This window comes from Callorhinchus milii, unplaced genomic scaffold, assembly GCF_018977255.1.
Source record: "Callorhinchus milii isolate IMCB2004 unplaced genomic scaffold, IMCB_Cmil_1.0 Scaffold5, whole genome shotgun sequence".
In the NCBI taxonomy this organism is placed as follows: Eukaryota; Metazoa; Chordata; class Chondrichthyes; order Chimaeriformes; family Callorhinchidae; genus Callorhinchus; species Callorhinchus milii.
In genome coordinates this window covers 19909401-19922139 of record NW_024704746.1, presented here as the reverse complement: position 1 = coordinate 19922139, position 12739 = coordinate 19909401, and the positions used below count along the sequence as shown (strand labels likewise).

The 12739-nt window shown below is 41.0% G+C and overlaps 1 protein-coding gene across 1 annotated transcript; it reads right to left on the bottom strand.

Moving 5' to 3' along the window:
• Positions 1-1469: 1469 nt before the first annotated feature.
• On the bottom strand, positions 1470-9975 carry LOC103174790 (putative ferric-chelate reductase 1). Its single transcript, XM_007887340.2, has 15 exons — positions 9783-9975; positions 8957-9093; positions 8265-8359; positions 7829-7952; positions 7256-7444; positions 6816-6917; positions 5994-6117; positions 5186-5299; positions 4500-4615; positions 4331-4417; positions 3667-3764; positions 3006-3064; positions 2593-2727; positions 2467-2492; positions 1470-2378 (listed from the first exon to the last, which is right to left on the bottom strand). Exons 1-15 carry the CDS (start codon positions 9973-9975, stop codon positions 2289-2291), a joined length of 1689 nt encoding a protein of 562 aa, XP_007885531.2. The 3' UTR covers positions 1470-2288.
• Positions 9976-12739: the final 2764 nt, after the last annotated feature.

The window sequence follows — 12739 nt, the reverse complement described above, 5'->3', positions numbered from 1 at the left end:
CGAGCTCCGTTGCTATGGTAACCACCGGGAGCGGCGCCTCTCTCTCCTCCTCTCCTCCTCTCCTCAGGCCCTGACTTCTGGGATGTGTGGTTTGTGGGGGTGTGTGTGTGTGTGGGGGGGGTTCATGGACCTGTTCCTATTATTTTTTTTAAAATTTATTTCTCGGTTCGCTCCCACCGCAGGGGGACCGCTGGACGCTTACGGCCCCGGACGTGTGGCCGCCGGGGCGGTTCCGCCCTCCTCCCCCCCCCCGTCGTGTCCGTACCGGCTCCCGCGCCCGCGCCCCCGAGGGTCGGGGAGGGAGGGAGGGAGGGGCTGGGGATGGGGGCGGGGAAGCGCGGGAGACCGAAAGCTCGGGTCAAAGAGGAGGGTCTTGAGGTGGGTCTCGAAGGTGGGGAGGGGGGGAGGGGGCGAGACGGAGGGGGCGAGACGGAGGGGGTGAGACGGAGGGGGCGAGACCGAGGGGGGAGGGGGCGAGACCGAGGGGGCGAGACGGAGGGGGTGAGACGGAGGGGGCGAGACCGAGGGGGGAGGGGGCGAGACAGAGGGGGCGAGACGAGGGGGCGAGACCGAGGGGGCGAGACGGAGGGGGGAGGGGCGAGACTGGAGGGGGGAGGGGGCGAGACAGAGGGGGCGAGACCGAGGGGGCGAGACCGAGGGGGCGAGACGGAGGGGGGAGGGGGCGAGACGGAGGGGGCGAGACGGAGGGGGGAGGGGCGAGACTGAGGGGGAGGGGGCGAGACCGAGGGGGCGGAGGGGGCGAGACGGAGGGGGCGAGACGGAGGGGGGAGGGGGCGAGACGGAGGGGGGAGGGGGCGAGACGGAGGGGGGAGGGGGCGAGACCGAGGGGGCGAGACCGAGGGGGCGAGACGGAGGGGGGAAGGGGCGAGACGGAGGGGCTGTGGGATGGAGTTCCAGAGGTGTTAAATATTTCGGGGATCTGTCCGGTTCCCTCTTGAAGGCCACACGTTGGGATGGATTCTGCCTCAACCTCAGCGATGGCATTTCCAGACCCGAACGGAGCCTCTGGACAGCACTCTCCTGACCTCCCCACTTGCTCCTTTATTAATTTGCTAATTTTACTAATGTATCTTAAATTCACGCCCTCTGGCAGTTGACTGAGAACGGGCTAAGCCTTCGGGGCAACAGGTGATATGCTCCTAAAAGTAAATCTGCAAGGAACACACACAACGCGGTAATCACCCTCTTTGCCTCCACACCAGCATTGGTGGCTGAGCCTTCGGTCATTACGGCCTCAAGCTCCGCAACTCCTCGGCTCTATCCCCTCCCCTTCACCCACTCTCTTTGCGTCTTAAAATCCCACCCTAAAAACTACCTTCATTATCTTGGACTCAGTGCAGCCCCCAAAAGTGCCTGTTTACCTACCCGAGAGGATCGTCACAAGTTGTCTTATTAGCCATCCAACATGGACTGGTGCGATTGAGCCCTCACTTGGTGGTTATCGGGAGATATCAGGAATTTATTGTGAACCTCTTGATAAAGCAGCATGAAATGTGTGAGAACAATGTCACCAGAATAACAAAAGTCATAAATGAATCGAATGCTTTTTTTAATACAAGGATAAGTCACCATCATAAGAAATGTAATCTATTACTTCAAAGACACCACCGCCCACACTTGCAAGAGAAAAAAAGCTCTTGAATCACGTTGGCTGGTGCTAAATTCTCAGATCTTCAGGCAAGCTTTAAACCACCAAGTTGTAAAATACCAGATGTTGACAAGAAAGCGTTGCAATAAGTAGATGAAATAAATTAAGTGCATTGAAATCATGAAAGTGTGGACAGTAACTTTAGGCTAACTAAAAGGTGTTAGCTTTTATCGTATAAAAATAAATTGATTCATTCATTGTTGAAATTAATCACAATAGTATTTTCCGAGGAGGCGAACATTTTTTTTTGTAAAGTTAGGAGTACATACGGATATTAGGATATGTTTGAGATATCCTAGCCCACAGAGTAGACTCGGGACTCATTAGTTAACCACATTCTTAATTATTCTTAAACTGTACTGGAGGCTGGTGATAACAGAAAGATCCAGAAGAGCAAGAATATAGTACTTTAACTTTACATTCAGAAGAATTGCTTCCCTCTGAAAAAGAGTTCATTGTGTATTCCTTCATTCAGCATTCTACTGACTTCATTAAAGAGAATCCTATTTTTTTTAATATATATTAAACCTTAGGATAGTTAGGAAAATATAAGAAAACTAGATTTAAAATAAACTTGTGATACAACATGGTTTTGATTCATCATTGTATCTAGTACTGTTCAGCTGTTGGAGATCCCGATTAGAAGGAATAGCAGAAATAACAGATTTCCACAGAAGTACAGTATCAGCAGCATTGTTTTCTGGGTCACCTGAAATATTAAATATAAATACTGTGTTAAGACAAAAGGACTACTGGTCTACCTTTACGAGAATTCAATCACATTAAAAAAATGTTACCTTCTGATCTTCGGTTTCTTGCAATTCTGCAAAGATATAAAATGATTGTTAGAACACTTTAAAAAGAGAACATTTATGAGTTAACTTTTAACTGCAATTAAACTTTTTTCTTGAATAGTTTATTACCATTCCTCGTGCAACACTGAATAATTTCCATAATGATATAGAAAATTGCTTCCCAGGCAACACATCCTCCCATAATGTGCCCAATCAGGCCATTTGACTGCGTGATTAGCTGAATTCCAAGAAATATCGTTGCCACTGGTAAAAAAAAACAAGTCTTCAGAACATATAACATCCAATAGAGAGTATACCATTTTTGTTCGATAAGACTATTAACTTCCAAGTATATTACAGTCACATTACAGCTCTGAATTATGAGAATCCCAAGAATCAAAGAATAATAATGACCAATATAATAATGATTGATATATTTGTTTGCCTATTAGATTTTCATGATATGATTTTAGAAAGTTGATATATCCAAATTCACCGAATTGTGGTAAAGTATACTTTTGGCTGCAGAAAGACCAGCATACCTGCCAAAACCTTTGTCAGCAGTGCAGTTATTCTGTGGACCCAGTTGAAAATAAATCTCCTGCAACAGAAAGTACGGCAAACACTTGATGGGATGGTTATTTTTATATCTGAATACTTGAATAAATTATTTGAGCTTAAAAAAACTAGCAAAAAATGAGTGATATAAGCAGCGTTCCAATCTACTGTAACTGACTAGTATATCTAATTGTTTTACTCAACCTCCTTTGTGCAATATTCTTGCTCAGTCAACATTATTAGCTGATAGTCTGACTGATGCACATCTGTTAAGACACAATGTATTACAGTCTAAACTACCTCCTAATTATTCCAAATTAATATTGCCGCTGATAAACACTGAACATGGCCTTGAAACAAATGAATGCATCAAAACAGTAAGTTTACCACTGATAAAGGAAATAATTCCCACACCCCAAACTGGCATTAAAATTACAGTTTAATGCCAGTTCAAGATGATGAACCAAGCAAAGACAGTAGATCCTTAGTGGAGACAATTTTCTATAAGCACGTGCCATTGAATCTTCAGTTGATAAACTGGAAAAAGCATTTCAAAAGGCAGGTTGTATTTAGAGTAAACAGGAGAGTTCTATTGACGTAACATACTCCAGTCTGTTTGCATGCAATATTCATTTGAACACTCACCGTCTTTCACTGGGAGGAGGTCTCATTACGGCTATGGTCGGCTGTAACAGTGTAAGGCCCATTACTACGCTTCCGATGAAAGGATGTGGGCTGGCATTCTAAAAGTAGACCAGCGTAGCTTTTAAAATGTTTTCTACACGTTTTCATAAGACGAGGACAAGCAAGGGGCAACTATGCATTATAAATTAAATCTGAATTATTTTCTGAGGGCATGCGCATCTACTATAAACCAGCAAACTTCATGTGGTCAGGAACCAAGCAAGGTCATCTCTGGATCAAGTCGTTTTTTTATGCTTAATAATAATAATCATCATAATAATCCTTGCATTTGATATAGCACCTTATCGTCATCCGGACGTCTCAAATCGCTTCACAGGATTTTACTGTGAAGTGGAGTGACTGTGTATTTGTAGGCAAATGCACTGTCCCACAAACAGCCATAATCATTATCCTGAGTAGGAAATTAGATTTTTTTCTGAGGACTGACATCCTTAGTCAACACCGGCTAATTTGATTTGCTTTGAAAACTGTAAAGGACAGTTGCATTTAATTAGTTCTATCTAACAATTGAAAGTGTTTTCTGCATTTTAAAAACCTTTATTTTCTGCTACATAAATCCACTGTATGAGAGGTGCGTGAGTTCAGCGCACAATTCAGGACTTACGCTGCTCAGTCCTTGTACATGCACAAATGAGAGCACAAAGGCAATAATCGTTACTCCAACAGTGAGCATCATCAAGGACCTGTGGATCTAAAGAACATCAGGGAAATGTTTTAGCGCAGGAGCTTAAAAGCAAATTTTGTTTTTGGGCACCAGTGTTTCTCCAGCCTACCTGAAACCAAAGGTCTTTCTTCTGGAATCTCTTTCCCTTCCAAGCTCTCTTAAAGTATCGAGCAATAATCATACCCATACTTCCAATGCACATCCATGCGATTAGCATCAATGCACCTATCGTGAAGAGTAATTAGCAACATTTAACACTTCGAAAAGATGCTTGAAAGCGCAGCACGAAATGTACACCGCCAGAATATTTTACAAATACAAACTATGCTTTGGTTATAATTTGATGTGCTTGGATTTAAGGAGATTTATAATAATAATAACCCTTGCATTTGATACAGCGCCTTATCGCGTCTTTGAGACTTTTCAAAGCGCTTCACAGAATATACTGTAAAGTGAGGTGACTGCATATTTTGTGGGCAAAACGTGGCAGCTAATAACACACAGCAGCGTCCCACAAACAGTCAAGGATCGGGTGAGCAATTTATTATTATTATTTTTTTTTTTTTTAAGGAATTAGTACCCCCGGAAAAGCGATCCCCAATTGACTAACAACCGGGATTAAAGAAGATGGCCCAACATTTCCCCCTGCCGGGAAATGAACCCGGGTTCTCTCGCTTGCAGGCGAGTGCTCTAACTATTGAGCTGCAGGACACCACAAGTCATAGTAAAGTTGTGAATTAGAAATTCGTGGGTGATTATCTGTTTTAACATCCGAAATAAAGTTTGCTGGTTTACCGTGAACTTTGATAACCACTTTACTTCGTGTTCCTCCAAGTGCCAGGGTTGGTGCAGATATATCCACTTTGACTTGTGAAATGTATGGGTCACTTTGATGCTTCTGAATGTAGCCTGTATTAAAATTAAATGTTTTCATCTTAAAACCATTCACGGTGTCTGCAGACTCTTCTGTACATTCTGCACATTATTTGTATTCTACAGCGTTTCAGATACCCTTTAAGAGTATGAATCGGATTCCAAACACTGAGTTGAAAAATATTATATACGATAATCACTTGTGGTGGTTATTCCATTGATAAAAAAAATACAGTCCAAAACAATATTTTTATTATCAACCGGTTTGGGTTTGAACAACCCCAAATCACCACAAATATAATAATAACAACACAATAATAATCCTTGCATTATTGAAATAGCTTAACACGTCTTCAACACGTCTCAAAGTGTTTCACAGAATATACTCTAACGTGAATTGACTGTATTATGGTTTATGTTTAGAGGTTGCCAAAGACTTCAGCTGCTGACATGGTTATTGCCATGTTTCAGTATTGCTGTTCAGGAAACCAGCCCAACTCTGATCACTGGTGAGAATTAATTAACACATCACACGTTATATTATTCACTCCCATCTACTTCAAAAGTGCCTGTGGTGTCGGACTGATTCACAGAACCTTGATACTCACTTCCGCTCTCGGCCTTACGTAGTTCAATGCTCTGAAGCAAAATTTACTCATCCAAGAGAGATTAAGAAAAAAACATAAAAAGACATTGAATGATACATTTTCTTTCTGTCCACACAACTTACCATTGCTGGCTGGTCCATGTGCATACAATATGTAGTACGTCCTGTCTGTGGTGATGTTTCTCGAAGTGAACGCACACTTAATGATTCCATTCTCATAAACTGTAGTAATATTTATAATTGCTTCCTATTTCCATCAAAATAAAGCCTTTTTAAGTCCACATAGCTTATTAAAAGCAACATAGTTTCTATTAAAGACAGATTCATTTCATTTATGGCACATTTATCTTCCACTTGTAACGCCATGAAGAGGGACTTTGGGAATTCTTTGCTTCTGCACCAATATTTTGCTGATTTCACCAGCCTTTACTTTGCACATGCGCACTATTACCATGCGATGATTGAATGTCATGATATAGAATTGGGGCTAAGGTAAAGTAAAGGAAACGATGGTTGATTGCTTAGATAACTTCACTTACATATAATTCTCCAGCTTCCGCTACATTTGTTTACCTCAGTCTCTGTTTGGGTCAAAACTAGAACATGCTTGCCAGTGTAGAGGCAACTATTGGGTTGTGCCATTTTGGAGCTAATTTCCACATTAATGTAAGTTCCTCATCATGCAAGAGCACTTTAGCTTAGAGCTAAAATGGACTTAGCATGTTAAATGCAATCACTTGAAAGAGATCATAAAACACATCAATGAATAGTTCATTATGTCTTTAGGATTCACGTTCTTCATTACGAATATGAACCACACATCCTTTTCAAATTATTTCTGAAGGCTTCATCATAACCTCAATCTGTATTAGAATCATGTAGTTTGCCATTAAAATGACATTATTTTATTTATTCAACATTCATTTATCCTGAAAAATCACCAACCAGAGAGCGAGATATGGGAGTAGTTCTTCCAGTTGTGTACGCATGCACCAGGTTCACTTTTCCACTGGATCCCAACACACAAATATAAACATCATCGTTACCCTAAAGGGGAAGACAACGTGTGTTCATACAATAACTCTAAAAGAGGTGGCATTGCCACTAAGCAGATCACATTAATGATTTCCAATCGGATTGCCCCCATCACAAGCACGCATCATTCAGATGCACTATACTTAGCATCAGGAGAAATATCTTAGTGTGATAGTGCTTACACCTTCTATCACAGAGATCATTAGGCAAGTCCTTCAAACCTCCAAAATGTTGATCAGTTAGGCTGTAAATTAAATCCACCAATAAGCAGAAAAATACTTTCTCTTTATACTATACTACTGTTGAAATGCTGTTCACGGTTCGGTAACTGTAAGGTAACTGTTACTCACCATAAACTTATCATCTGATAAACCAATCGAAATGTAGCCATTGGAGCTGCCACTAATTTCAAATTTATAATCTCTGTTATTTCCTTTGGCCACCGACATAAAGTAACAGTTTGGAAGCTCTGGATTGCACTCTGGTGGGTTGATGAAACAGAACTTTGTGGTGCCACATTGATCAGCCGAGATGTGAACCTGGGAAAGCAATTCCAGTGAATTCAGGTTTACGCGTGCCGGTATTTACTCCAGTGACAAAGATTTGACAGGACAGCCTGACAATGAGATGAAGGAAACAAATGGTTACACTTGAGTTTAAGTTAAACTACACGAGGAAACGAGAATTATATCAATATTAACAGGAGAAACTTACGTGATTGAAATACATATGTGCATATTGTGCACATCCATAGAGACACTGCTGTGCACTGTTGATTGCTGCATTTCGCCCACAAAACATGCAATCAATTTACTTCACAGTTTATTCCGTGAAACACTTTGAGACATCTTGAAGATGCGATAAGGCGCTCTATCACATGCAAGGATTATTTATTCAATGAAGTACAGTATTAGTGGACTTACTGAGTCTGCTTGAGCAGTGGTGGTTGGTGCAGTGGATCCATCGGATGGAGTGACAGGAATGGAGGAGTTAATAGTTGTCTGCACATTAATCCAAAAGGATTGCATATCATGAAGTACAGTTACTCTGAAGAAAACAGTTAAAACTGGTCTTAAATACACTCAGTAACAGTTCATCAAACTCACTAACTGAATGAATAATCACGGTATATTGCCTCTGATCTTGGGTGCGTCAATCAGGGTTTCATGTAGTTTTCTGTATACACAGGAGCCAAATTCAATGTGATCTACAGAAGTTTTACTGATGAAGCAACAACAACTTGCATTTATATAGCGTCCTTCACGCGGGATCGTGTCCCGAAGCAATCAAACAGTGGTGCACAAACGCTGAACTTTGCAATGTATGTGCCACAAAACACAATGATTAGAATACAATTACCTGAATTCAATGGCTCCTACGTTTTGTTGTGGAGCTATCCAGACTGCCTTAACTTGTTGCTTTCTGTCACTTGTTGTGTGACTTACAGCAGTTTTCTGTGTGGAATGTTTTTCAACATTGATTTTAGTGTTAATGCAAACAGTATAAAATAACCAATGTGTTAATAGGATTTCATAGTTGCAATATCCCACAGTCACATTTTCACCTTGTTTTTTGTTATTAGCAAAGCCAATTATTGAAGTATTATGTTAGAGTTAGAGATACAATCCGTTCCGATAGGTTGTGTGAAGAGATAGACCCGTTTAGGACTGACCTCTCACAGTAGGTAATAAATAACACATACAAAGCCATTTCTACCACAAATTAACTACACACAGATCATGTCTATCCAAATGGGGTATTTATCTCTCCTCGTGACACTTTTCCGTATAAAATTTTCACAAAAAAAAGCAACACTTCGAAACAATAATTGAAAGTTTATTGAAGAAATAAAAATTGAAGCTGGTTTGTGTTTACCAGGAAAGTGATTAACTTTCTTAATTTTGGGTCGACCAACATACACCCCCTGTTCCTATTTCACTCTTAAATTTCCTCTTGTTCAGAGAACAGTTTTTTGAGAATTGAAAGAGCTTGAATTTGAAAAGAAGAAGTATTTGGGAATACTTTTCAAGCATTCCAAAATAATTGCTTACCGTTCCTGAACAGTCAAGTGCTTGAGTGTTGGGATCGATGATGCGAAAAGTTCCGAGTGGCTGATCTCCTTCTGGTGTTGCTCGTGCCTCAAGCAGAAACCCTTTAAAATTGTTTCCCAGATTTCCAGCCACAGTTACTTTAACACAGTGTGAACAACACGCTAGTTAATAACAGCTCTTGACCCGTTTCCGACACGTGTTCGGCTGCTAACACTGATACTGCACAACTGCGGATTCCCTCACTATGACAAGGACCTCTGATTTACAACTCCGCCAGCCTCGCTCTGCTGAATAATTGGAAATCCTTCATCAGGACCCTTTTGACTTGAGATAGAGTGACTGTAACAGAGCCTATTAGCAACATGCAAACTGGATGAGCGAGGACAGTTTGAAGAAGATGGGCTGCTCTTTGGAGGGATATTCTGCGTGTAACGAACTTACGAATAAGAATTTACAACTAGAAAGGGTGCGTGTTTGCAACTATTATGTATCTGTGCCCTCATTCTTGGCCCACAATGTCTGAAGTTCAAGGGACATTGATAAGTCTATAAGGTGTAGCTTGATTTACAACAACTTGCATTGATACCAGCGCTCTTCACGAGGAGGAATGTTTTACAGAGGCAATACTGTTGGAATCCCACAATTAAAAAGAAACAAGCAAATAAGATTAATAAGAATAAATGTAGTAAATAATTTGCTGAATTGTACAGGTTGTCCGTGATTAAATGGCGATGGCAGACCAGCACTGGGACAATTGTGGCCTTAAATTTTGCTGAACATGTAAACTACACTGCAGCCACATTTTAAGCAGTGCAGTGATTTTTACCTGTGATTTCATCTCCAGCATTATATGAGGTGTTACTTGCACTGACAGTATAAGGAGCAGTTGATGCTTGTGCTGCAAAACCATGCTCTGGAATCATGGAATCACACGAACTTTGCACACGTCCATTTGAATAACCGTGGACTTTAAGAACAGTATTGGCGGTCAGAAGCAGCAAACCAATTGACAGGCTCATCTGGGGAAGAAACATATAGGATTGATTGGCAAGGACACAGCACGGATAGGTTTGTCTCCTGTAAGCAGTGCACACCGACAGGTAGGATTTCAATCCTAGCTGCAAAAATAAACACTGCTACTCCTGATAATTCGATCCTAGCTTAACTAGTTCACAGCTGTTTTAAGTCATCATGATGTCACTATCCTGGCTGCATGCATTTTAAGTGTTTATACATGTGCCTAACTCGCCACTCTGTACAACTCGGCCCTTTCCCCCTTCCAGCGCCTTGGGACGTCCTCCCGACGTGACAGGCGCTATACAAGTGTAATTTTGCTGCTGTTGGAGTGACGAGTTCTCAGGAGTTTTACTGTGCAAGACTTGTGTACGTTCTTGGAACTTCACTCTGCAATGCCTACATTTCCGCACAAAGCAGCAAGTTACATTCCTTTGGCAATTACTGGCCATAAAGTGCCTTACTATCAGGTCTAGCAGTGAATTTGAATGCAATTGTTATCTTTTAGCTCCAGTGTGCAAGCACACGAAGAACATCTTGTGAAATGTAAGAAAGCACGAAGTACAAAAAGGTCATTTTTCATCCCATCAATCCTTCCACGCCCTATAATGGATTTAACCTGCCTATCTCCTGAGAGAAAAGTATTGTTGAAATAGTCATTGTGCTATACAGTTCACCAAACAAAAACTGCAGAATAGTTATCAATCTTCACATATTCTCACAGCTCCCTCATCCCAACAGCGCACACAGAAATCATTGTCTCATGACGTAGTCATTCCAGTCTGCACATACCCCTATATCTTCCAATACTGCAATCAAGCAAACGCTTTACTCGTGCAGTTATTTTCTGAAGATGTTTAACTGATGCGGTAAGAAATTATTTCATTGAGGTTACATTTAAATACCTCCCACCCCCTGGTGTAGTAAGTACAAAATAGTCAATTCACTTTACAGTATATACTGTGAAGCGCTTTGAGACGTCTAGTAGACGCGATGAGGCGCTATATCAAATGCAAGGATTATTATTATTATTATGACTGAGTAGAAAGACATTTTGCTAAGATTTTGCTTGAGGGACAGTCTCTTCTAACAGCATTGATCCACATGCAATTCATTGTGCTCTGTTGAAGTGTTGCTAAATTGGCCACATCTTCCTTTGAAAACACTCCTATCTACATCCTGTAACTCTAAATGTTCTAGTTGTCCGGTAATGCACAATTTGGGTTTCCTCTGATAACGGGTTGATTCAGAGCAGTTACTTTGAGGAGATTTGGATTGGTAATGTCAATACAGTGGGCCCTTCTCTTAGTTCTATCACTTCTAATAAAATATTAAGTTTGGCTTGTGACAGATCGTTCAATCAGTGGACAGGAAATTGTGATGCCATCTTCTGTTGGTCAGACTGTATCAAATGGCTTATGAATAAAATAGTGTCTACAAGTGGTGACGTGCGCTGAAACTACAGGTGTAGAAAAAATTGGAGATTGCAGTTGTATCTAAAAAGGCTTGGAACTAGACATCTGTCTCCCAGCAGACCACACAAAACCAGCTCTTCTCTGGATTTTCTCATACATTCTTCCTCTTGGATAAAACTCATGGAATGCCAGACTGAATTTAGTTTCGAACTTTTGAGACATACTTTATTTATGGCGAGAAAAGATTCACTGGACATAAATAAATGACACCACAGCATATTTCCTTGCTAGATTTCGCTATTAAAATAGCAGTCACTACACTTTATAGTATATTCAGTGAAGCGCTTTGAGGCATTTCAAAGACGTGATAAGGTGCTACATCAAATGCAAGGATTATTATTATGATTATATTATTTTATTTCAGCCACTACCACAAAGATATTTTAAAGAACTTGCATATCTCTCGTCATTCACATAAGGTAATATCTCAGAGCGCTGAACATAGATGGGATCGGACATTGAAGAACAAGGAAGAGAGAGGGTAAAGTGTAGGTGTGGTCAAAGAGGTATGTTGTAAGGCTGGCCTTCGAGACAAGATAGAGAGGGGTTCAGAGAGGGGGGTAAAGGGGGCATAGAAACTTTTTGTTTTCAGATTATATAGACAAAATCAAATCAACTTGGAAATAATATGAGTAATATTCGCAAACTACTTGTTTAAATTACCTTCATTCAGGAAGTACTGAGAGCTTACTGTTAACTTACATTCCTTTACTTCCTTTTATAATAATAATACTTAGATTTGCAGCCAATTGTGCACAGCAGTGTCTCACGAACAGTTGTGGATTGAGTGACCCAATTCTTATAATTTTTTTTTTGGAGGATTAGCCCCGGAAAGTGATCCACCAATCGCATAACAACCGGGTTCCTACTTACTGCTATGTAAAAACAGAGATTGTGTGTGTGTGCAGAAAGGAAACTTGCCTGACATTAGGGCGAGTGCGAGATGGACAAAACATAAACACGTCAACACCGACACCCAAATACGGGTGTTCTCCATTTACATGATACTTCACTTAGAATTTGAGAGTACCTTGGTTCAGAACAGTTTTGTTTGGCTGTAAGTAAACCACCACTTCCTCGCTGTTCCTGTTCTCTAGTTTGGAGTTATGCTTTTCAACGACGCTTGGTTTCGCAGGTTACATAATACGACTGGATAAAGTGTACTATGAATTCAGTGTGTCCTTCGGATGTGATGCCGGCAAAAAGCACTCCTATTTGTAAGCTTTGTCAGATTGACAATCAGAATTGTTTGGGAAACAATAAATTGACAGCTACACAAGCCAATCATGGAAGC

Excerpts from the sequence above, each read along its gene's own strand:
- LOC103174790 (XM_007887340.2), bottom strand. The coding sequence starts at position 9,975 with ATGAGCCTGTCAATTGGTTTGCTGCTTCTGACCGCCAATACTGTTCTT. Across the intron at positions 8,360-8,956 it reads CACTTGACTGTTCAGGAACG|AAAACTGCTGTAAGTCACAC; the intron begins GTAAGCAATTAT and ends CATTCCACACAG. Across the intron at positions 2,493-2,592 it reads TCAGTGTTGCACGAGGAATG|AATTGCAAGAAACCGAAGAT; the intron begins GTAATAAACTAT and ends ATATCTTTGCAG.